Source organism: Martes martes (assembly GCF_963455335.1).
Source record: "Martes martes genome assembly, chromosome: 9".
NCBI classification, from domain to species: Eukaryota; Metazoa; Chordata; class Mammalia; order Carnivora; family Mustelidae; genus Martes; species Martes martes.
This window is the reverse complement of record NC_137896.1, coordinates 17,024,204-17,050,807: the sequence shown is the minus strand read 5'-3', so window position 1 is coordinate 17,050,807 and position 26,604 is coordinate 17,024,204. Positions and strand designations below refer to the sequence as shown.

The following is a 26,604-nucleotide window of genomic DNA, read 5'->3' as shown; positions in this document are numbered from 1 at the left end:
GTAGTACTAGAATCTTATCTGCTCATTGTCTGGCCTATTGACCTGGAACCCAAACATTGAGCAAATGGGGTGGGAGAGCCTTATTTTGGTCCATCCTCATCTGTGAAGGCTTCAGCAGATGATCACTAGCAGACATGGCCTCCCTCATAAGGCTGGGTGTGCCAGGGGTGGAGCAAGACATGGAATGATGGACAATACACTCTACCAGAAAGCCAGGCATCCTGAGTTTTAATCCCACTGGATGAGTGGTTTCATACACTTCCCTTGACCTCAATTTTCAAACACCAGAAATGCATATTAGGAAGATGGGACTACTTCAGTGGTTTTCTTAACTTTTCATCACCAAGGATCTGTTGATGGGAGGTTTTTCCCATTTACATTTGTGTTTTTAAAATGTCTGTTAATAATGAGAAAAACCATCACCTTCACTTAGAAAGTGCAAAAAAACTGACAGGCAACGGGCCAGCTATAACTACCAACAAAATGTACTGGTAACATGAGATAACTAATGCCAAACCCCAGACTGCGATCATTCCAGTCCAAGCAAAGACCTTGGATGTTTCTGTCACCTGTGAAGCTGGTTCTAGGTAAAGTCATGGTTCCCTGTAGACTTACTGAAATACTGGAAATAGCCCCACGATTTTTTTCTAACCTCTGAGTCCCTCGAGGCTACACATTCCCCAAGTAGACACCAATGGGCTCCGAAGCTGCTAAGATTGGTGATTCTGTATTATCTCTGCAAGTCCTGCAGGGGGATTAGGTTGACCTCTTGATGAAATTCAGGGATTTCTAACTAGAAAATTATACTGCCTTCACATCTCCAAAAATTGGGGGAAAAATCCAAGATGGCAGAACCATAACAGACATAAACAATGACAGTGCATTTTCAAATGGAAAACATCTATGTGAAATAAAAACTTTGGGGCTACAGATGACTTAGACAGAAGTGAGTATGAGAAAACCAACAGACACTTGGTTGGTGAAGGAAATGCATGCTACAGTTCCCTCACAGGGCACGAAGCAAAGTTTCCCCGGGTCGATACTTACAAGTAATAGGAGTAGGAATAAGCATTTCTTCTATATATTGATGGGCAGTCAGATGAAGGAAATGTCCAAAAAGGGGGAAAAAGAAAAGACAAACAAACAAGAATTAGATTTATATGAAATCTTGACTCTTAGAAATGCACATAGTATTTCAGCATCCCAAAGCTCAAGGAGATGCAAGTTTCTCTAATCATCTTCGCTGAGAATCAGATACTTCCGGTGGTAGAAGGAGTGAGACAGACCTCTCTTAACGATGGAGAAATTCACTACTCACGCTGAAAAAGCCACGTCTAATGTTGGCTGTTTTACTTGTTCGAAAGTTCTTTTCTTCTGGTCAGCTAAAACTAGCTTCCTTGTAATTATGACTTTTTTGGCCTTCTAGAACTATTCTCCCACTCTTTCACATGATAGTGCTCTTATGACCTAAGGAAAGCCACAATGACTTCTATGTTCTCAGTTTCAGGTCAAACCACATCAGAACCTATTTAGTAAGGCCATGCTAAAAGCAAGGTAATCAGGTAGCTAGCATTCAAGATGGCTCCCCAACAATCCACACTTCCCAGTATGCATGCTCATGTGTAGTTTCTTCCCACATTGAACCAGGATTGGCCCTATGTGACCAACAGGATGTGGTAGGAATTACACTCTGGAAATTTCTAGGATAGATCAGAAAGAAGACTTGTAGCTCTATGGGTCTTCAGAACCCTCAGTTGGGACCCTGACTCTCCATGAAGAAGTCCAAGTATCCTGAGGTTGCCATCCTGAAAAGACCAACTGGAAAGATACTAAAACTACATGAAGAGAGACATCCAGCCAGCCCCCACCAGTTGGATTATGTCAATGGAGACCCTTGGTATCATGGAACAAAACTAGTTATTCCCTTAAAGCCCTGATCAAAGCTCAAATACATAAGGAAAAGGAGTCACTAAATTTCATGTTTGTTACATATCAGTGATTAAAACAAAATTCAAATTTTATCATTAAGAGCACTGCACTAAGAGAAAGGAATTCCAACCTTCAATTCAAACAGACTACAACTTGAATAAATTCTCTGTGCCTTTATTTCCATATCTGAACCTCATATGAGTTGAAGTAGATCATTCGTTTTCAAACTGTGTTTGTAGCATCCTGGGGGTTCTGTATAGTAGCCTCACTGAAATGGGAGAGGGGAATACTGAGCAGGTAGGACTGCTGGTCCCCCACTATCCACGAAAGCCAGCACTTCTCTATTTTTTTAAGTATTTTATAAACTGGAGTTTCACTTAAAATTTCACATGACAAAGAATTGCACTCTCCAAAAGAAAGCTTGAAAAATCACCACCTGAAATCTCTTTCCATGATGTCCCTTCTAGCTCTTGGCTTCTGAACAATAAAAACTCAAATAAATCCACAATATTTCTTTTGTTATAACTTTTTGTACTTTGTAGGAAAATAAATAGGAATGCCTTTATCTTACAGACTTCACCACAGACAATAACTGGTACATTTGTGGATTGAGAAAAATTGCTGATAATTAAGGTCCCCAAATATCCATCTGAATAGGCAAGAATAGTTCCCTTCCCTCTTGAGTTATCTGGTTAATTGCAACAGTTATCCCAGTTTGCTTGGCTCAGGAAGATGCCGTCTTTATGTCTGCTGCATGGGGACATGTTCTTGGAGCCTCAGATTTCTCCCTCTTGAGTAGGAAAGTAGCCAAAGTCCCAGGCAGGGACACCTGTAGTCTTTCTCTTATTCATCAGGAGAAGCCAACTCTCCTCTCTCAGAAGGAAAGTGACTCTGAGAAGAAGTTATGGCAGAAAGGAAGCCCCATGTAAACTTGGGAAGCTGAGCTGGGGAAAATGAACCACAGTGCAACAAGACCTGGTCACTTATAAAACAGTTCAACATCTTGGATCAAAGGAACAGTGGCCCTCGATGATGAAAGGGATGAGGAATGTGATGGGTGGGATTTGGAAGCGCCCACACAAGTCACCAAATCCCCCGTGCCAACCATATAGGTTCACACTGTAAGGAGACCATTCCTCTCCTTCATGGCTGGCTCTGTGGTCCAGTGCTTAGAAATGTGATTTTTTGGGGAAGAAAGCTAGGCTTCCATTTTATGGAGACTTACTGTTACCTCTGCTCTCCATATTGTCAGGAATCGTGGCTGAGATTGGAGAGGGCAGGGTTCTGATCTCAGGTCTTTCAGTTGCTCACTGTGACATTTTGAGCAAGTCAGTTCCTCCTTCCAAACCACTGTTTCCTGATCCATGCACCAAGGTGAATGGCATGGATGACTGTCAGCCTAAATCGCTTTGAGGAGTGGAAATATGTCTTTGTGTTCCAGCACCACCACTGCTAACTACATGGCTTCAAGTCACTGAGTATCTCTGAGTCTCAGTCTCTCCACATCAAGGCTGGGGATAATAATGACCTATTCCCAAGAGTCATTGTGGGCATTAACATGAATCTAAATCATATTCAAATTGTATATATATATGAAGTATATATATTAAAATATATGAAGTATTTTAAGAAAATCATATTAATCTTAATTGATATTAGATTATAGTAATCTAAACACCTGACATTAGTAGTCCTCAATAAAGGGGAGTTTATGTCCCCACCTCATCCACAGATATAAGGTTTACTACTTCTCACTCTGGTAACCAGGAACAAAGTGTTCACCTCTTTAGGAATGATAGGAATAATAATAAAATAATAAAAATACTTATGGAGCACTTACTATGTATCAGGCATTGTCCTAGGCTCTCATACTTTAACTCATGTATTCCTCACAACCACCCTGACAGATGGGTATTATTATCGTTCTCACTTTACAGAGGAGGAAACTGAGGCAAAGGTTTATGTAATTTACCTAAGATCGTGCAGCTAGTAACCAGATTCAACAGCAACATGGCTCTAAAGCTTGTGTTCTAGACCACTAGCCTGTGCTGCCTGTGAAGAAGGAAGAAAGCAGATGGATGTTGAACAACACAGTGGGTCTAGCACTGAGATGACAAGCGTCTTAAACCTTTTAATCCTCCCAACCACCCCATGGAACAAGCATTATTGTTCTTGATTTTGGTTGAGGAATCTGAAGCTCTAAGTGGTCACTCTTCGCTAGGTCTATTGCTTTGCATAGTTTGGGACCAACTGTAATGCCTCCATCCTGAGCCAGATGTCCTCACTATCAACAGCCCCAGCCTGTGCTCTAGGGCCCTAGGCTGCACTCAATATTCTGGATCTTCTGGCTTTTCTGCTTTCAACCTTCAGGACTCACCTCTGCTGGGCCACCTCCTCATGACAACATGCTTCTTATCTCCAAACCACCTCTTCCAAGTAGCTTTTCTGAGTTATCCTGGTTGTCACCAAAAGCTGGTGGGTGCTATCCTGACCCAGCTTCAAGGCAACTCCAGGAGAACAGCAACTGACAAGCTTCTATTAATTGACTATCTTTTCCCAATTATATTGCAAAGTGTTCCGGGGCAAGGATTATACTTTTTTACTGTGTGGCCACAACACAGTATACATGTGTGTTTTCTCTCAGGCTTGAAGAAGATTTACCGAAGGTCTAAATTTACAAGGATACGGTGATATTGCAAGTAACAGATTGCCTGAGACCAAAAATCTTGAACAGGGAGACAGCTGTGCTTAGAAAAAAACAAAAAACTCCAAACAATAAATCACATACTGCAGAATGTTCTTTTCTGCTGGCTGACAAGGCTGACTTGAGGCACAGCTTTCCTTTGTTCCATACTACTCAAACAGGACTAAGTTATCTATTTAACTATCCATTGGACCATCTACCCATCCATCATCCATCTATGCATGCATGCATAAACCCACCTGTCCCCCCTTGTATCCATCCATGCATCCATCTATGCATGCATGCGTGCAGCCGTCCATCCTTCCATCCATCCAAACACCCATCCATCTAACCACTTGGTAATTTACCCACCCACTTATCCATCTAGTCTATAAGCCCACACACTCATCTACCCTTTCATCCAACAACCCATCCATCATCCCCCCATCCATCTTCCCATCACCCATTCAGTGAACATTTCTCAAAGGCCTACTATATGCCTGTCCCTGCCAAGTTCCAGAGATAGAAAGACAAAGGAGATCTTGATCCAGTCCAAATTTCTGATGAGAGAGCCAGATAAGAAACTTGTAAAACAAAGAGTAATAAGAGTAATAAGAGCTACCACTTAAACAGCAGGAGGTCACTTACATGCACACTCCTGTGCTAATACATCAGGTAGACTACTTTATTTAATCCTCACTATGCAGCGTTATTATCCCTGTTTTATGGATGAGGAAAGTGAAGTTCAGAGAGGTTAAATAACTTACTCAAATTTATATAGTAGGTAAGTGGCATGGCAGGAATGAGAATCCAAGCAGTCTGAATCCAGAAGCCTGCACTAAGGGAGCCTGGGTGGCTCAGTTGGATAAGCATCTGCCTTTGGCTTAGGTCATGATCCTGGAGTCCCAGGATCCAGTCCCACATCGGGCTCTCTGCTCAGCAGGGAGTCTTGTTCACCCTCTGACCCTCCCTCCTCTCATGCTTTTTCTCTCTCTCACTCACTCAAATAAGTAAAAATTTTAAAAAAGATGTGATTAAATTCTAAAAAAAAAAATGATAGAAGCCTGCATTAATAATCACTATGCTATACTATCTTCTGGAGTGATAAGTGACATGAAGTGGCAACACAGGGAGCAGTGGGACCATATCCAGGGGTAAGAGTGGGGAGGCAGATAGGTAAGGTGGTCTAGAGTCTATGAGGCTTGAGTTGTAAAGTCAAGGAGCATCTAGATGGATGGAGGAGGAAGGGTACTCCCAGGCAGATGGAACTGTCTATGAAATGTAGAGGTCGGTTAGCAAGGTGAGAATGTCAAAATATTGGCAGGGCCTAGTTCCCAAAGAGCTGAAGGATCTTAATCCCAATATCACAGCTCATAGGGAGAACCCAAAGGGCCAAGAGGCCAAATATTTTTCTAGATGAATGTTTCTGGCAGGAGTGTGAGAAGAAAGTTGGAGGGAAGAGGGATCGGGGTCATGAATGCTACTGTAGGGATCCAAGTAAGAAATGTTGGGGGGCCTTTCTTGTAATGGCCATGGGGAAGGAGAAGTGAATGTGAAAGGGGAGTCAGTTGGTGATTAAATGGGAGTGTACTGAGGAGGACCTCCAGGGTTCTAGTTGGAGCACCTACCTAAATGGGTACAAACAGAAGGATTTACTTTTCAGTGTGTGGAGCAAGGAGCTATTTAGAATGGCATGGACAAAACAGCCAGCATGACCCACTTAATTGGGGCTGCTTTCCCACCTCAACGAACCACTGAAAATTATGTCACATGATTCAGCATCTCAGCAAGTCCTGTTTTATATTTCATTCAGGCTAGTGTGGCATCCATTATCAGACTGGCCAAGTATGAGACCCAGCTCTGCCACTTATTAGCAATGGGATTTGGGGCAATTTCCTGAAATTCCACATTTTGGTTTTGTGACCCGTAGCACACTACAAACTCATAGTGGCACTGTCGCTTTTGGCCGGCCCAGAAGTTCCCTTTTCCTATCGCCTCATGTTTTCCCCCCTGGATAGACAGTTCGTTCCCTTAAGGCTCAGACTATGGTGAATCCTTCCCACGCTGCCCTTCCAACCTCACGTCCTCACCACACTGGCTGTACTCCTGATGCTCCATGTTGATATTCAGGTCTGTGTTCTAAGTGGAGTTTTCCTGCCCAAGAGACAGAGTGTGAATCCTGGGCCCCATCTGTTCTAATTTCACAGGGCTCCTCCATTCAACATGTTTTTAGGGAATCCCCAGTATTCGCATGGCACGTTTGTGATAAGGATGAATCAGAATAGGCAGCTGATGGTCTAGCGGAGAAGATAAGATATGAATACAAATGACAAATATAACAGGATATAACATGGAGCCTCAGAGAGGGGATCCAGATGGTGAAGAGACTGTGTCTAGACTGGAGGTCAGCAAAGGTTTACTGGAGAAAGATGGCTTTTGAATGAGACCTTAAACAGAGGTAGAGTCGGGTCCCATGGAACTGAGAAACATAGGCATTGAATGAGGAGGAGACTTCACAAGCAAATGTATAGGAGTAGAGTAAGACCTTCAGGAAATCTGCCAAAGCTACTGTGAGCAGGGGATGGCGCAGCTTGACACGACTCTCCAGATGACCTAAATAAAACATATGCTTATTTTCTCATCTCTACTCCATGAACTACCGTTATAAGGGAGGAGAAGCCATCAAGGGATTTTTGACAGCAGGTTTGGGAGTCCAAGTTTCATTTCTGCAACATCACTCTGGCTGCACTGTGGAGGGTGGGTAGGAGGGGTGGGGCTGGGAGGAGATGCATGCAACAGAGCTATAGGGTCCTGCACCAGGGAAGGAGCCGTAGAGGGAATGAGGGGAGGATGTGACCAAGAGAAGGTAAAGGTGCAGGTTCAGAAGTATCAGGGTGATACGACCCCATCATTTTGACTGATGGAATGAGAGGTAGTACCTGTCACAAAGAGAGGGACACAGGATCGTGAGCAGGTTGGTGGGCAAGTGATGACTGGGGCTTTGACCACGAAAATCTCGAGGGATTTTCAAAGCAGATATCCCAAGGCAGATGATACAGGGTAGTGAAGCTCTGGTGAGAAAAGGCGCAAGTAGAAGATCCTGCCCTTCTGGGCCATTCCCATCTCAAGGCCAGCAAAAATACACCCTCCATGTAGATGTATCCACGCCTGAAGACCTGGGTATATGGCACAGTGGCTGCATGCAGGGGAGGGTCACGGAATCCTCCTGGGGCCGGGGGCTTGTGGGAATCCTCAGGGAAAAGGCAATAGTTGGGAGTCCTACTTGGAGGAACTTGGGCTGAGGGTTAGAGAGAGGCAGGAAGCTTGTAGGTGAAGACAAATGTCTGACATTTGCTTCAGGGCAACAGCGTGCATGACAGCAGAGAATATTAGCAAATGATGCCTGAACCGGGGCCACCTGTTTTCTGTTCCAGGATTCACTTATTTTCTACCAGTCTCCATGGACTGACAGAATAGAAGTTACCAACATTCAGTTAACTCTCTGGAGTCACAGAGCCTGGGTTTGTGTTTTGATTCTCCAAGGTCTGAGAAAATCATAAATCCTTTTTTGAACTTTAGTTTCCTCTCCCCCACCCCCAGAAAAACAACAGCAGAAAATAAACAAACACCCCCCCCCAACAGGAGTACCAACATCCTACCCTGCTATGACTATTTGAAGTATTAAAATCAGAATATGGGGACCATTTAAATGGAAAATCTACAAATAGGTTAGAATGTGCGTACTGATTTTAGCACTGCCCTTAACATATTAGCAGTGGGTTTGGAGTTGGCTTGGTACAGGTGACAGTCACATGAGAGAGTAATGTCCCTGTTGATATTATGCATTATGATCTCTTAGGCAGGTACAGGAAATAAAGTCTGTCCCAACCATTAGCTCATTTGATCTTCAGAACAACCCCATGGGATTAGCCGCCATCTCACAGCTGAAAAAGCAAGAGGCTTAGCTTTGTTGTTTCTCCAAGTCTAGCAGCAAATAAATCTGTAGAGATTTGGACCCAGTTTTTCTGCTTTCCTGTCCATAGCAAGAAAGATGTCTATACCTACTAGACTGGGAGCTCCTGGGGCAGACCCAAGTCACAGAGAACCAAAGTACACCAAGAGATGCACATTTTTCTCAAAGTAGGCTCTCATATCTCAAAGTCAAGACACACTTCAAATTCATTCATGGAAAAGTTCCTATATGGACAGACAAAGCACGGTTGGCAGAAGATAGAGGCTGGATCAGGAAGAACGAGGCAGGAGGAAGAGAGATGGAGGTAGCCAGAACCATGTGTAGGGAATGACCTCAAAAAGGTCTCCTTAAAAGTTGCTCAGTTTCCATTTGAAAAGTAAAAAGGAATGAAAGGTTAATGTGGGATCCAGACAAGTCTTGGGGTACAAATCTACCAAAGAATCCTGCTTCACCTGGCTCCAGTGTTTCCACATGCAAAAGTAAATGGCTACATCTTCAGCCTTGGAGGACCATGCTCAGACTTCAGCGGGTGTGTCCCAAGGATTAAATTGGGATTACGAAGCTTGTGGACATGCATACATATGTGCATATCGCCAAAACAAACATTAAAATGTAGAACTTCCCAGAAGTGAATGGCTAACAAATACCTTCACACACCAAGGTTAAGGCACTGAGGCTTGAGCTTTCCATGTTCATTTTCATTGATGGCACCCAGAGCCCTACAGTAGTAAGCCAAGGGACCACAGGGGTGGCCTAGTGACCCTTTGGCTGCATATTCCTTTGGGAGAGGACATCTAGCAATTCTAGAGGGAAGAGGCCAGGGAAAAAGATGACAAGGACTATAGTAATGAGAGTTTCTATTTCAAAACTCAACAAGGTACATGAAAAGTTGGTATGTTCTATTACATTATGGCATGCAGAGACCCATTCTAGAACATTCTGAGGTCCGCATGTGATCAAGAGAACCAGGAGTAAAGGATGGACCCATTATCCAACCAGTATTCAATATCCCAGTTAAGAACTGTATCAGGGAGGAGCTCCAGGTTGCTTTCTTTTTCTTTTCTTTTTTTTTTTTAAGATTTTATTTATTTATTTGACAGACAGAGATCACAGCAGGCAGAGAGCAGGCAAAGAGAGAGAGGGAGAAGCAGGCTTCCTGCTGAGCAGAGAGTCCGATATGGGGCTCGATCCCAGGACCCTGAGATCATGACCTGAGCTGAAGGCAGAGGCTTTAACCCACTGAGCCACCCAGGTGCCCCTCTAGGTTGCTTTCTTATAATGCTCATGTAACACTCCGTATCTCCATGGAGCTCTGATTCTGCATTGGTCTGCTTTCAAAGAAGCCCTCTCCAAAGAGCCAAAGGTACTGTGCAAAATACTACAACTTGTATCTTCTGCAAATCCTGTTTGAATCACCCACCAACATTTCATATCCTTTCCTGCAACCTTACATTTCTAAATACCCCCTTAATCCATTACAAAACAACCAAGCAGCAACAACAAAACAATTGATTTAACTTCCTTCATTAAATTTTTCCCTTGGTCCCCTGGGTTTCTAGCTCATTCTCTGTCACTTTCTAGTTCAGTAACCCAAAAGAAAACAAGCAAGAGAGAGACTCTCTTCAGAGGGTCACAAGGAAGCCCCAAGGCCAATGATGATGAATATTGCAGGGAGAATCAAGGGACATCTTCTGTGTATTGGAATACCTGGCTGGGCTTTGGGGAAATTGTTGAACCAGCTGAATCCCTTAGGAGCAGAGGAAATAGGAAGCCACCACTCCCATGTCCATAGAGGTGACGAAGAAGACCCAGCTCAAGCCAGTGGAGGAGGCACATCAGGCATGTGACTTCTGAGAGTTCCTGTATCCAGGAACTAACTTGAGGTCACAGTGGGACATTGAAGAGATGCTGACACCAGGATCCTGAGTTGTGATGATCTGCCTATTATTTGGGGTTTTCTTTTCCTTTAATAACTCTTCCTTTTAGGTAGCTGTGGGCAGCATTCAGGCCAGCAGTAAGTTAGTGACAGACTTAATTGAACAATGACGTTTTCCCCATACTTCTGTATGGGGCTGGAGTCAGAAGAGCTAAAGGAGCTCACCAAATGCTTCTCTGTCCTTCGGGGGCATCTCTCAACATCAGAAGACATTGCACACTATGGGCAAGAGTACAGATCTATGCTATGTTCTCTTTTTCTCTTCTTTCCTTGCCCTGCACCCATCTGTAAATTATTACTGTCAACTAGGTTTTCTTTTCCCTTTCTCTTCTTTTTCCCAAAAGATACTGTATATGCAAACAGTGATTAGTCCCCGCGCCTGCCCACCCCCATTGATGCCACAACATCTCAGATTTGCCTCTTGGGGACACATTTTAATCATCGGACTCCTCTTGTTTGGGTCTGGTGGACAGTTTTGATACAGGTGAGAGATGATGAAGATACGCAGCAGAGGTTAAATCCACACAAAGGACGCACTTTATACCTGTTCCCACCCTGGAAACAGAAAGCTCTTTCCTCCCTCCCGAAAAGTCACACGTTGCAGAAATAGCTGCAGAGAAGGAAGTGAAATTTCTTCACAAGCTCACAGACGATGGTGACGTGGGTTAAGCCAGGCTTTAGAAAGAGCAAAATTGGAAGAGCTTATCTGACTTACGAATCAGTGGCAAAGAATGAGAACATTTCAGGTCTATCAGAGAGGAATGCATTTCTATTAAATTGGTTACGTTTTCCAGGTAGGCAATCCCAGAGTCACCTCTGCCTCTAATGTGTCTGTGACTCTAAGAAACATGTCAGCGATCTTACACGTGCTTACTGCTCCCAGAGAAACGAGCCTTCATGTTTGACTTCATCTAATAGCAGCTGAATTGTCACTGAGACCTACAATATGGTCTTACAGATGATGAGGATATGACAATGCAATGCTGTCCTTAATGCTTCAGGGGCCCTTGTTCCCGAATATTAATGTTATACCTTCCCTTCCCCCTCTCCCACCAGAAAAACAGTAGCTGGGTAAGAACCTTAACTCTCCCATCATTCTACTGAGAGCCTGTGGAAAAGAGTGATCCTGTTAGACAAAGCATATCAAGAAAGGACAAGTTCCTACAAGAAGATGTCCTAGCCAGAGGGAGAACTGGCTGGTTCAGAAGAGAGTCATGAAAGACACAGGTATATTCTCGTGTCAAAATGGCCAAGAGAAGGCTGATTGCATGTATAGTGGGAATGCCAGTATTTCTGACTCACTGAACACTGGAAAGGGAGATTTTAAAAAAACTTTTCTGCATTTATATTCATGGGACTCCTTAGGTAGAAGCTGGGATTTGTCTTTAGGACATTCTATCTCTTTGCTCTGGTGGGAAGCAAGTTTCACGAGCACTTTTTGTTCCATGGATGGAAGCAAGTGCCTGGTCCTTGTTACAGGGCTTGCCCTGAACTCTGTGAATGGCAAACAACCAGAGCTTCAGGCTAAGGTGTTAAGTGCTTTGTTTAATGATGTAAAATTATCTTCAAGCTGGGGGCAGGGCATGCTAAGGCACATAATGTTACAATGTAACTAAATGTTTTGTTTGCTCTGGCCAACTAGGGGAGTGGGAAGGTGGAGACCAAGAATGGGACCACCATGTTGAAACTGAGAAGACAGGGAGGTGGGCGGTAGGCATGGAAACATGGTGCCAGCCAAGGGGTCAAGGAGAGATGGGCCCTGGGACTCCCTGTTTGGAGTAATAATCTTGCATCCAGGGATAGTGACAGCTGATATGCTTCAGCTTTTCTGGATGAATGGTTCCTTTCCAAAAGGAAACTATCTGCAATTCCCTTATGAATGTCTGATAAACAGAAGATGTCAGTGTGGCAAATCTTGGGGATTTGGGGATAAGGAGGAGTCTATACCCTGGCTTTCATGAGCAATGCAACAGGCGATAACTGTGTTAGTAGACCCAGGAAGACATCTTATGGAGAAATCACAAGTAGCAAAATTGCAGGTAGGAAGGTATTGTGGGACATAGAGTAGGAAAGAACCTTCCCTTGGGACTACTGCACTAGAGGAGGTTTATCTCTGCCACATGGGGGTCAGCTTGGGATGCTCCTGGTAGACCAGTGAGAAATCGGGGTGAGTGAAGGCAAAAAGGGTGAAGCATTACTTTCTTCCATCTGTATTTCTGGGGCTCCCCAGTAATCCTGATGAGACATGATCGGTTACAACAGAGCAGTTAACTCTGAGAAGACTCATGACATGGAATCCCATGGCACACCACGGTGGCCCAACTGCAGGAGGGATCATTGGCTCTGTAGGAAACCACCCATCTCTGGGCCATTTGCCAAGTAGGCAGATGCCAACACAATGGCCACAAGTGGCTCAAGGATTTCAGGATTCAAACACTCATAAAAGAAAGTCCCTGCTCAGAAGTGATCAACAGAGGCAGAATCTGGCCACATGGCAGTACTGGACCAGCTGGGGTCAGCAGAGTCTGCAGGGCAGCACCAGACACTCACCTCCTCTTGATGGTGAGCATGACACCCAGGAGAATGATGATGAACATGAGGAGGCCAGCAATCACACCAGCCATCTTCACGGTGTTGTCCACCTGCTTCTCTGGCTCCACAGTGTTAGAATTCTGAGTGGAGGCACCTTCAAGGGAAAAGAAGAAGAAAAACGTTGAAAAGGCTCATACGCATGACTAGACAACAATTATAATGACAACAGGTTCCATTGATGGAGTGCTGACTATGTGCCAGGCACTACGCTGAGAGCATTACACACAGTGTCCCATCTAATCTTTTTGAGGATTAGTCCTTTGTGATGTTGGGATTATTATACCTTTTTTTTTCGGATGAACAAATTGAAGTTCAGAGAAATGAAATGAGTGTTCCAAGGCTGCTCAACAGCTAGGTTGGGGCACCATTATCCTCCAGGGAGATCAAGTGGAGGGTTTTATCCCTCACACTGATTTGTCCCTAGAATCAAACTATGGATCTATAATTTGATTCTTGGGTTTGTGGAATTATCCCAAGCCCTACTTTATTCTTTCTGGTAAATGGTGAAAACAACAGCTTTGTGTTAAGGTAACACGATTAAAATCACTGGAACTTTAAAGGTAAAAACATAAAGATTTTGTTTTTTGCCTTAGATGAAACAAATGGTGTGGCAGAAATTTAGTGCATTGAAGGAACTGCCTGGGGTTCAGAAAACACACGTGACTAACTCCATTTCTGGAATTTAATGCTGATGCTACGTGCTCTGCCAGGTACTAACTTGTTGATTTAATTCCAGGTAGCCAAAAAAAATGCCTCTGCCTGGCCTCTTCAGGCAATGGACCAGGGATCAGAAGTCCCTTCTCATTCTGGACACCTCCATGAACACCTCTGGAGAGTGGCCCAGAGGTTACCAGCACCCTGAATGAATTCCTTCCTCCTGTTACTCATATTCCCAGCAGTGCCATGTTTGTGTGTGGCAGCCTAAATCCACAGAATCCTTCCCCTGACACACCCCTACTTTTTTGCCTCATCAGCACCAGCTCATTTTTCATCAGTGACTACATCTTCTCGTTGGCCTGTGCCCCTGGGAGAGCTCCTTTCTCTTCACTAACTTCTAACTCCTTGTAACACTTTGCACACACCTCGATATACAGATATTAGTTATTTGTTTCTCCATCTGTCTCCTCCAGTGGTCTGCAAGCTCCTTGGGGGGCAGATTATACCTCTTTTGTCTTTGTTTTCTCATGGTAGCACTGAGCCTGGCTTGTAATAGGTGTTCCCTTAATGTTTGTGATTGTTCAACGTTTAGCTGAAGGGGTGACATCTCTGCCCACACGCATTTGTTCTCATGGAACCAAATTGAATTTCTTCTTTTTCAGTCATGTGTTCACAGAACTCAGCTGAATTGAAGGGATGTTAATGCCCATAGCTATGATTCTGATTCCCCAAAGTCACTGATGTTTAAGAACAGCCCTCCAGCACAAGGATGCATCCCTTCTTCTTGGTTAAGAGTGTTAAGTGTTTTCCTGTATCAGAAGACATTCCCCAAGCTGTCTTGTAACTGGGACAAGCTGGGTTTACTTAGTCCAGCCTCCCCAGTGGGAATGGACAGTCTCCAAGAACAGGGAGTGAGTGTTCTCATCTCTCTAATGCCAGAGTCTCACACAGGCCATCCTCCTCCTCCAGTTAACAGATGATTACTGAATGATATAAAGAGAAGTGGACAGCAGTTGTTTGCTTCATTCATTCATCCACTTGCTACTGAGCATCCATGTGCCAATCGATACTATCTATGGGATGGGATGAGAGATCCTTCTCCCGGATGGACTCATGAACATGGGATTTTATTCAGTTCCCTTCACCAACTAAAGGCAAGACCAGCTCATCAAATCCCAGGCCTGCCCGAGCAAGCTCTACTTATCTACTGCCCAGAGAGTTTGTGAGGCAGTTAGCCAACCACCTCTTTGGCAGGCTGGTCTCCTATCCCAGAATGGGAGCTGATTCCAAGGACTGCCCACATAGCCTCCATTTCCCAGTTTGGAGCCATGATTTCTGAGATATGGCTAGTCCACTGCGTATCAAACATAAGGGAAACTGAACACCTCAGGTGACGGAACCTTTTTATTTGGATTTGGATTTGGAGGAAGGAAACTGGCTCTGGAGCATTCACTGCCATAGCTAAACTTTATTTAGTGCCTGCTCTGAGATCCTATTCTAGAGACCGGGGGTATAAGGGCAAAGGAGCCCTGGAGAGGATCCTATTACCTTGGGAACACTGTTACTGGCTTGGCTTAAAGAGATTCATACTTCATTCCTCCGATAAATAATCACAAGCTCTCACTATATGCCAGGCATTCAGTGATACAGTGGTGAGCAAAACAGGCACAGTTCCTGCCCTCAAAGAACCTACCATGAGTGGTGGGTGGGGGTCAAGAGATAGAATTAATGAACGATGAATCAGTAACAGTGAGCTTTCAAGTCTGTTAAGGATGAGAAAAGAGAGGCATGTGGCAATTGGAAAGCACATACTAGGGGAATGAATCACAAGCAGCAAGATGTGGCCAGTGGGGTGAGCTTCAAGGGACGACGGGCTGTAACCAGGTAAAAAACATGAGAGGAGCCTGTGAGAGCCACAGAAGCAACAGCACTGGCTGAGGCTGTGTGATGGGGCAAGGAGTCTGGTGCACTCAAGAAATGAAGGAAACATAATGTAACTAGGGTGAGAAAGCAGGGTGAGCATGGTGAGAGAGAAGCTGGAGAGTGCAGCTGGGGCCTGTCCGCACAGGGCATCACAGGCCACAATGAGAGCTTTTGTTCTTCACCTTGAGAAACTCAGAGAGCCATTTAAGTGTTGTTCATGGAGCAATACTATGCTCACATTTACTTTTCCAACAGATCATTCCAGCTTCAACGTCGAGCCAAAGTGGCCTGAAGAGGCAAATTTGGAAACAGTGGCAGGCATCCAGGTGGGCTTAGGTGATGACGGTGGAAACAGAATAAAAGAGATAATTACCTGAAATGCATATAAATAAAACCTAAACCTCTTGATGGGACAGATGCAGAGAATGAGGGAGAAAGATGTCAAGGATGCCCCAAGTCTTTGGTTTCCTTCTTCTTCTTCTTTTTTTTTTTTTTTTTTTTTTGTTAAAGATTTGAGTGTGGGCGTGCCTAGGTGGCTCAGTGGGCTAAAGCCTCTGCCTTCGCCTCAGGTCATGATCCCAGGGTCCTGGGATCGAGCCCCACATCCGGCCCTCTGCTCAGCAGGGAGCCTGCTTCCTCCTCTCTCTGCCTGCCTCTCTGCCTACTTGTGATCTCGGTCTGTCAAATAAATAAATAAAATCTTAAAAAAAAAAAAAGATTTGAGTGTGTATGTGTGTGTGTGTGCATGCACGCGTGTGTGCGAGTGTGTGTGTGTGTGTGTATGCATGTGCACATGTGCATGCATGTGTAGGGGAGAGGCAGAAGGGGAGGGGGGAGAGTCCTCATCAGACTCCTTGCTGATCATGGAGCCCAGTGTGGGGTCGATCTCATGACCCGGAGATTATGACCCTGGGATCACAACCTGAGATGAAACCAAGGGTTGGATGCTTGACCAACTACACCACCCAGGTGCCCCAGGTCTTTGGTTTTTGTAACAAGGTGGATGATGGTGCTGTTTATGGGTTTGAAAAACAATAGGATAAGTATAGCTACAGAGAGAAAATGGGTGTGTTTGGAGCAATTAGAGATAGAGATACACTCTAGAAAAGGGGCAGTTAAAAACACAGGTCTAGAACCCTGGAAAGAGGTCTGAGCTGGAAGTAAACTTGTGATTTATGCACACAGACCATATCTAAAGGTTGAGGTTGATGGAGCCAACTAGGGAAAGAATAAAAAGTGAAAGGAGAAGGAAGATATGCCTGTAGAGGAGGCAGAGCCAGATGGGTAAGAAAACAACCCAGGAGAACTGAGCACCCTAGAGCCAAGAAAAGAGTGTTTCAAGAAGGAAGGAATAATGAACCGTATCAAACACTGCTCCCAGGATGGAATCAAGATCCACAGTCAAGGGAAAGTGAAGGTCTTGGATCAGTGTTAGAAACCCTTCCCCCAAATAAGTTCCAAGATGCCCTACACTGAAGCACCTTCAGTGGTGACCATGAACCAATGATGGTTCAATCCAGGGAGGATTTCTGAAAGAACAGAATCCAGTGGTTTAAACAAATTCAATGAGTTCAGCCAACAAGCATCAGAGGTGAAATCACACACTCTGTACAGGAACGTTATGAGAAGGAATCATGTTTGGCTGACCCAGTCAGACTCCAGGAGACATGAACATGGCCCGGGACGTGGCCAATCCAACATCCACTGCAGCGCCCTTTCAAGGGCATTTGCCACTGTAGAATTGTTCAAAAAGGAAGTATGCCAACCGTGTTGAAAAGGGGTACAGGAATAGAGGAGATGGCTCTGGGACTGAAGGCCAGATAGCATTCCTGTGTGGTTCCTCCATCTGAGAAGAAGAAGAAAGGGATGGAGACCAAGCATGGGCTAGTCCTGCTCCTGGTTCAGAGTCAGAAGCATCCTCATGAGGCTTAGATCTAAGTGCTCAATGGAGCAGATGCGACCCTGTGATAGGACTTACAGGGAAGCACATAAGGGTTGCCTTTTTTTTTTCCTTAAATATTTTATTTATTTATTTAACCTAGAGAGAGATCACAAGTAGGCAGAGAGAAAGGGGTGGGGGGGGGCAGGCTCCCCACTGAGCAGAGAGCCTGATGTGGGGCTCAATCCCAGGACCCTGAGACCATGACCTAAGCCAAAGGCAGAGGCTTAACCCACTGAGCCACCCAGGTGCCCCAAGGGTTGCCTTTTGATGGGGCCTGCTAGCAATGCAATGGGCTGTCTCAGGTAAGCACTGATAAACAGAAGCTCAATTACTACTATTTTTTTAAAAATTCAGCTTAAATGGACTGATCCATTACTGGGTGCCAAGTAATGTGCCAAACAATTTTCATATATGAGGTCATTTAATTGTCACAAAACTCAGAAGATGCTAGTTTTGTTTTCCCTTTTATATAGATAAGAAAACTTCACAGAAGGGTTAAAGGACCTGTCCAAGGCCATATAACTAGTGGGTTCCAGAGCAGGACTCGGTGTACAGGGCTCACCCTCTTATCACTATAATGAACTGTCCTTGATAGAGTTGCAGTTAAGGAAATGCCAGATCTGTGTCCACAAAGAAGGCTGGCCACGTGGCTCACTGGCCAGAAATCCAAGGGAACTTTCCAGAGGTAGACCTGAGAGCCCTTAAGGAATATGGCAGCTGTGTTGCTTTTGCTCTAAGCCCATCCTTTTCATGAGAGTCAAAGTTAGTGCCATATCAGTCCCCAGTCTCTGAAAAGCCCTGTTTCTAGTTTTGGGTAACTTCTATCTGCTAACCAGGGATGGAGATGGGAGTCTGCTGAGAGAAGGGGGAGGGACTTGGATATATTCTCTTCATTTCTGTCCTCCATTGGGAGCCAGCCTGAGAACAGTCCACGTAAATCAGAACTGGAAGCTAAGCACCAGGTAGTAAATTCATCCAACTGGAGGAACTTCAAGGCTCTACATGAGTCCCCTGTGTGATGCAGTCATCAAAAACAATCTTGTGAGCTCAGCCTGTACTAACAGGAGACTACTGTCTCTGACACGAGGCTGCATGCTCAACCTTATACCTGGATCAGCTGCACCATTTCACCTCTGAGCACTCCCAACGCGGAGCCAGTCCTCTTCAAGCAGCTGCTGCCACCCCTGCCCTCTGTCCACGAAATCTAGGGTGGCTTAGAATCCAGATCCCTCCTAGCTCCAGCTCAGAGTTCACATCTGGCTTTCAGTGGACTACTTACTCACTGCTGCATATGGAAGCCTGGTGCCCAAAGGAGATCTCTTGGTCTCATGAAGTCTTCCCTCCCCTTCAATATCTTCTCCATACAAAGGGCCGAGTCACTACATTTTACTTTCCTACTGCCTCTTCCCATGTTTCCAAGCAACCATCCCAGGTTATATTCCTCAAGGACTCCTGCTATCCAACAAGGACAATTAGCTTTGCTTAATACTGCACTCGTCAGACCACTCTGGTGAGGCTTATCCAATGGACTCTAGCATCTGAAAGGTGCTTCCAGGGTAAAGACAGGCCAAGAGCCTTGCCACTCAAAATGTGGTCTGAATACCAGAAGCATCAGCATTGCCTGGGATCTTACTACAAAGGCAGAATCTCAGGCCCCATCCTGGATCTAATGAGTCAGCACCTGCATTTTAACAAGGTCTGGTTGTGAACCAGGTGCACACTGCGATTCAGAGATCATTGACTTTGGAGGAATGGCAGTCAGGTCAGGACTTTTCAGCCTAGAGAATGGAAGATGCAGATGAGACTTGGTTTTTGCCTTCAAAAAGCTGAAAGGCCATTGTAGAAGATGGAATAGACTGGTCCCTTCGATTTTAAAGACTGGAGTTAATATCAATGGGTAGAGTGACAGGGGTAGATTAGGGACCAACACAAGGAAAGGTTTTTATGCGGAAGCACTATTCAGCGGAGGCTCAAGTCCAGCCCCCGTAGGCAGCGTTATGATATAGAGAGGAGCATGAAAGCAGTCATGGTTCCCAAGTCCTGTTCCAGAGTTGGCCTTACCTTTCACCTGCCCATTTTGTCTCTATACCTGTTCTTACCACCTGGGCTTCCTGGATACTTCACCAAACCCAATCCCTGTGATGGGATGCTGACCTTTCTTCTTCGCTTATTGATACTGCTGCCCACCTCAACTCAGCATCCCTTGATTCCAGTGATACCCAAGCTCAGAGTGAGAGACATTCTCCTTAGAGATACGGGACTCCCATGCGGTCTACCTCCAAATCCCCAAGTCACCCACCAAGGCAGGGGAATGTGCCACCAATAGTGAAAGACACTATGTGGAAACTTGGTGTTTTCCCATCATCCAGAAGGACTACATGACTTCTTATACACCTTTTGAGGCCAAGATTCTATGGTTTTATGAGACTGATCAAAAGCAATGGCTTTCAGACCAGAAAAACATGAGTTTACATCCAGACTCCATAACTAACTGGTTGTGTGACCTTGATCAAAGCAATTAACCACCAGGTGATTTGATATCCTCATTTGTAAAATAGTGAGTAAATGCCAAGTTCACAGGGACTTTCTAAGGATCAAATGTAATAACAGAAATAAAAATGTTTGATGAGCTCAGAGGAACTGCTCACACATGTGATATAGTGATGGCATGGCCCTGGAGCTGGTTCCAGGGTGGTAGCAGGAGTTTCCTGTGTCTATTAACTGTGGGTGTGCTGTGGGTGCTAGGGCTATGCTTCCTTGCACTCTGCTGCCTGAGTTCATCTGATCCTTAGGATGAAGGCAGGCAGAGCCCCTGGAATCATTCACTTTACTTTCATCCAATAGGCGAGGCCTGTATCAGGCTTACCTCTGGATGACTTAATGGCATGGCAGCAATAACAAAATTTGGCAACAAGGGATTAATGATTCATTCTCAAAGTGCTCTCACTGGCTACAAGCCCAATTCTATAGCTTTACTTCAGAGAATTTCCCTGTGAAGATTTGGAGCAAAAATAGAAGTCTCAGATAAAGAACATCTAATTGCAACTGATAAAACCAAGGACATCCCAGGGGATGCATAACCCATGCTGGTGATCATTGCTGATGGTAAAGAAAGGAAGCTGGCTCTCGGGAACACCATTCCTAAAAGCTGCAATGTTTAAAACACACAGTCCCTTCCTAGCTATCCAAGGGCATATTATGCCCCAATCTTACTGTGCTGGCAGTTCACCCCATCTCCTTAATGACTTCTTTTCCCAAAGAGTTTCTCTGTCTTTACTCTGGCTTTGCATGCCTCTGGCACCCAGTGGAGAAAACCTTTCAAACTCTGATTTGGGAGCTGGTACCTCTATGCCAGTGAAGGTTTTAAGGATTGCAGATATCTCTGATTATGGGGCGAGGGGTTGCCAAGAGGAGACAACAGGGAAAAAGATATGGAAGCTGGGCAACGTTCCGGCTCTTCTGAAGTCAGGTACGTACCATATCCCTCCTTGATTTTGCTGGAAGCGAATTCTTAGAATGGTGGGCTATTTTTAAGATGGAATTTAAGTCCAAGATCAGGAATAAAAGTTGGTAGGAAAGCATCTGGATACTTCATTAGATTCAAGCCTCCAGACTTTACAAATTGCATCCCAAGGCATTGAGAGCATTTGTAATTGTGATCATGAACTACTTTGGCAGTCTTTGAGGATTGAAATTGTAGCAAACAGGAGGGGTGCGAGAAGCCTGGGGAGAAACAAATGCTGTTGTTGACTTTTTTTTTTTTTTAAATGGAAAAACGTGGATTCCAGATATTTTGCAAGAGTAAGTGTGATGTTGATATAAGGGGAAAAAAAAACCATATAGACTGGATGATTAAATCAGAATTTTTCCCTTACTGTTTACTAAAGGAAGGAATAATCACTAGAAATCAGCACAGGCTCTGCATCTGTCAGCATCCAACCAGGAAAAGGGAAACCACTCCAAACACGTAAAATGGAGCAAATCTGCTAGAGAACGGATACACAGGCATCAGGAGAGGATGGATGAGGCAGCCCAGATGGTACTGACACCAAAAGCCATTACCCAGCATAGACTGGAGAGACAAAAGGATGTGGTGGTCCTCATCAGAGCCCAGAGGTCAGGATCACCCAAAAGAAGCTGGAAGTCTGGTAGACCTCTGGGAGAAATGGAGTCATGGAGGGCACATAGCCATTGTCCAAGAAGGTGCCTGAGGCCAACAGGAAGAAGGCTTCTCCTCCTTCTTACTGTACAATTAATGTCTCCTCTTGGCCAAACCTACATGCCAGTTGACACGGGGCCCAGGAAACACAGCCTGCTGGGGTTACATGCACATCTCAGCCAGCAAAGGAAGAGCAAAGAAGGGATGTGAGGCCAAACGAGCAAAGGGCCAGTGAAGGTAACCTATGAACAAGTGATGGTGTTCACCCTGTTGCCACTTTTGAGAGGTGTCTGGGCTTGTCAATCGGGAGGAAGGCCCAGGACCGTGTGTTAATTTCAGCCAAAGTCAAGGCAAGGCAGAGACCTTGTGGCTAGCTTTCAGGAAAGGTGTTAAACTGGGTCATTCAGCAGGTAATGCTTACTAGTATTTTGATCTAGAATGAGCCAGGTTAAGCAGTCTTTGTCTGTATGCCTGTCCCTGCTGTATCACGCAGCTCCATTCCATAACCGCTTTTCTTGAAGATTATCTCCCCTTATGCCCTCTTGCCAACATATCATATTCTAATATCGAAGGGATTGATGAACATGTCATGTGAATCTTGTTATACGGGCCAAATTATACAGACTTTGCTCAAATGATATTTAAACTTGACCTTTTAAACTTAAGTTCCCTCATCCTTTTTCACTTTCCTTGTATATCAACCACCATCTCTAAGCCCTTAACACATTGAGTTCAGTTTTATTATTAATCTCTGGGCTTTCCCTATAACTCCTTTCTTGATATTTAGGCACCATAGCATCCCGTATAATTACACAGGGAGACAAGCCTTGCTCAAGTTTAAGTAACTGTTGTCTCCTTTACTCCTAATACTCTTTCTCTGTTCCCACGATGACTAATTTTTTAAAATTTCCGACTACCTCCCCCACACCTGGGAACAGTGCCTCCCTCACTAGGTCTCGTTGACTATGGAGTGCTTGAGAAAGATTATTCCATCATTCTTCTAAGTGACATCACCTAGGATGTTTCGCAAGTAATAAATAAATTGCCTCAATTCATCATATGACAGTAATTGCTTTTAGCCAAGATTTAACTCAGAGTCAATGTCAAGGAGCTGGAAAACACTACAGAGACACAGGTTTTTCAAAGATAGCTCTACCCTTGCTGGAGAAAAGCCATTTAATAGGTACTGAGTTAAGTGTAAAGAAGATACAGATTTCTAATATCCTGGCCTCCCTCAATATCACCCAGCTGGTCCTAAGAGGTTGGAATTGACTTCATCACAACCCATACAGCTAAAACTGCTAAATACTGCTGACACAGGTTGCCCTCTTTTTCAGCCTTAAATGGAGGTTAGCACCCCATGAGATGGGAATAGCTTTAATTGATTGTTTGAAAGCACTTCGGCCACTCAAATAAATTGTTCCTCAAGTGCTGATTCTGCTTGGTCCTCTGCATCTCCTGCATCTGTTTCCAGGTGGATCCTGCTTTACGCAGCAAACGCTCTGTGTAGGTCAAATTCTAATTCAGTTGTGTTACATACAGTAGGAAAGCTATGGAAGACGCCCATGGCGAATCTCTCCTGGGTGCAAGAAAACTCCTTTATTGGAAATTGTTTGTTTTTTTTTAATGCATTCAGAATTTAGCATTATAGACTTATTTAAGAGGAGTCATGCCCGACCCATGTCGGGCCTTGTCACTACTGATGCATCCCTGGGAAGGCATGCCCTTTCAAAGTCTTCACCACTGGTGGGCTGAGAATTCCTTTATCTCCCATAGCTTCAGCTGCTCCCTCTTGTGCCCAGAAGCCCAGAGTGCCAGGACCTACTAGAGTAGAGTTGGGTGCACTTTGAAGACTGCTTTAAGAGTCAGATCATAGTTAAGGTTAAAGAGCAGGATGTGGCTGAGGTAGGGGTCACATCTAAAGGAGGGAGCAGGAGCTGGCCTGTGGTTGGAGTTTAGGAGTGGTCTGCTGGTCAGTCTGCACCCATTCATGGTGAAGAGGCAACCTATGCCTAGAGTTGTGATTGGACTTTGGCCAGCAATAATACTTAGCCCATGGAATGGACTGGACAAAGCTAAGTGACCTCCAAATGGATTACACCCATTACCTCCACCTCATTAGCACCAACTCAACTCTAGGCCACAGAGGAAAAGTCCTGGACATCGCCTGATGAGAGGTGCTAGGACTTAACACTGATGGTGAGGACAGCAAGGTGCTGGGCATGCAAGGTAATTCAGAGACAATCCTGCTGTCTGGGAGCTCACTACTTGGTGGGAGAGAGAAGTGTGCAAGCCAAAAAACAAAGCTAACAGAGGTGCGTACAGGGAGGGGCATGTGGGACTGCTTAGGCAAAACGTAACTACAAACTTGGTTTTCACATGTCATCAGTGGTATGGGACATGTCACGGGCATCCCTGAGAATACCCAGCGCCCTCCTTTCTCCCCTCACTACCCTAAGCTCCCTAGAGTCCAGGCAAGGCCGGCCCTGCCAACGGGGATGAAGAGGCTGAGTCAGCTCAGTACCAACAGGACGGGCTCCCCACTTGTAAAAATCTGTGCACTGAGCCTGAACACAGGGGGCTCAAAGCTGCTTAGCCACGGCAGAGAGCAGCACGCACGGCCTGTGATGGGGATTAAGGGTTTATTCTGAAGAGAAGATGGAAGAGAGGAGAACACCCACTCTTTCGGATGCCCTGTGGCCAAGGAGATATTCCCATTAGACTTTCCAGGCAGCCAGTATGAGGTGGCACGGACAATGTGAGGGAAAGTGTGGACACCCTGAACAGACTGTATTCCTCCTGTGGAACGAGGGAAGCCTTCTCATTAGCAGTCACTGTAGCCGTGTGCCCCAAAGCCCATTGGGATGGCAGACAGGTCACATAACACCAGGATGCCAAGAACAGGTTACCACAGCCTGGTTGGTGAGGCAGAGGCCAAGGCCAGGATGTGACAAGCAACAGATGCTAGGACTGTTCACAAACGGGAAGCAGAACCCAAAAGAGGAAGGTCAGAGGCTAGCTGTGAGCCAAATGCAGAAAACAGTCCACAAGGAGACCTCACAGCGTGGGCTCAAGAAACTCTCTGGGAGGGAGGACAGTTTTTGGTCTTGGTATCACTGAGGTCTCTCCACTGTAATGGCACAGCCTTGAGGGCGGACTCCTGCCCACGGCCCAGGGCTCTGGATCCCCGTGTTTCCAAGTGTATTAGTTTTGTAGGGCTGTCGTCCCAAATTACCACCATGTGAGTGGCTTAAAGCAACAGAAATGTACTCCCTCACAGTTCTAGAGGGGAGAAGTCCAAAATCAAGACATCCAGGATTCCTCCTGTGAGAGCGGGTGGAATCCTTCCTTGCCCCCTCCCGCCACAGGTTTGCTGTGGTCCTTGGAAGTCCCCGGCCTATGGCTACATCATTCTGCTCTGTCTCAGTCAACACACAGCATTCTCCCATGTATCTGCCTTTGCCTGATAGCCCCTTTTCTTTTTTTTAAGGATTTACTTATCTAATTTAGAGAGTGTGTGCATACACATCTAACTGTGTGTGGGGGCGGGGGGTAGGGGAGGGTAGAGGGAAAAGGAGAATCTTAAGCAGATTCTGAGCTAAGTGCAGAGCCCAACGTGGGGCCTGATCTCACAACCCTGAGATCATGACCTGAACCGAAACCAAGAGTCAGATGCTTAACCAACTGAGCCACCCAGGCACCCCAATGTTTCCTTCTGATAAGGACCTCAGTCTCACTGGATTATAGCCTGCCCCATGATTCACCTGAACTAATTGCATCTGCAAAGATCCTCTTTCTGAATAAGATCACATTAACAGGAACTGGGGGTTAGGACTTCCACCCAACTTTTGGGGAAAGACATTGAACCCATTAACAGCTTAGCTAAGCTCAGCTAAGCGATCTGGGAATGGGCTGAGGACAGAGGGAGGTCTTAACATTTCACCAAGTAAAATGCACAAAGGTTAGGATCAACCACACCATATATGGGAAGAGGATGGGACACTCCTGCTTGGTCACGAACTGAGCAGCGACAGGGGCTTCCAGAAGGCCGGAATGTCCTGGCTTTATTTGTCTGTCTCGCTTAGGGTGCACCAGATCAAGGTGTCCCCAGGGCTCTTTCTCAGAAACATAATTCAGTTCTTTCCAACTGCCTCTGGTGAAGCTGATCCCTCAAGGAGTGATCACATTACCTGACCCAAAAGGGTAGGAAATTGGAGGAGAGGCAAAGATCTACCTAGCCTGGGTATCCTTGTCCAGATCTTGCCTCTGGAATATAGTGCTTGCGGCGAGCATCAGAGTCTGGAAAGGAAAAGAGGCACGGGAGGGAACAAGAAATCTATAGGAAGGATTAGTGGAAGCACGGGCAGGATCAGAGGGAACGGCCGATAAACACGCAGCACGGCATTCAGATTAGTGCAGTGGAATTGAGCTTGGGTAATAAAACCAGCAGCGGGAATAGCATCGATTGTTGAGATTCCAGGCAAATCCACCGTGAACATGTTTTCTTTCTTCTAGCCTTTGCCCCTTGGCTTTTGGAAGCAGAAACACTGAATCACTGTGTTCTGTACCAAAAGCTGATCTACGCTCCTCCCCAAAGGATGGATCCAAAAGCAGCTCTGTGTCAGGAGAGATGACAGAGGGCAGAAGCGGGGTCCAAAATGTTTGCAGCCATGGCTGTTGCCCATAGGGGCAGGCTCGGGGTTCTGAGACACAGACCAGAGTTTCTGCCTACAAGCCTGACTGCCCCTGGACCAGCACCAGGGGAGCCCAGGAGAGCCTATGTGGGGCCAGACCAGCAGACTTAGGGGAC

The 26,604-nt window shown here is 45.3% G+C and overlaps 1 protein-coding gene across 8 annotated transcripts in view; it reads right to left on the bottom strand.

Annotated features, from left to right (window-relative positions):
* The window catches only part of PTPRT (protein tyrosine phosphatase receptor type T), a gene marked incomplete at both ends in the record, with an annotated part of 1,058,076 nt that overhangs the window by 171,754 nt on the left and 859,718 nt on the right, over positions 1–26,604 (bottom strand). For 7 of the 8 annotated variants that reach the window (XM_080814111.1, XM_080814118.1, XM_080814112.1 and 4 more), the window contains 2 exons: positions 1,048–1,077; positions 13,072–13,207. In XM_080814111.1, the coding sequence (XP_080670237.1) occupies positions 1,048–1,077; positions 13,072–13,207 (166 nt within the window). The remainder of the gene's footprint in view (positions 1–1,047; positions 1,078–13,071; positions 13,208–26,604) is intronic. The other variant, XM_080814116.1, reaches the window with a different exon arrangement.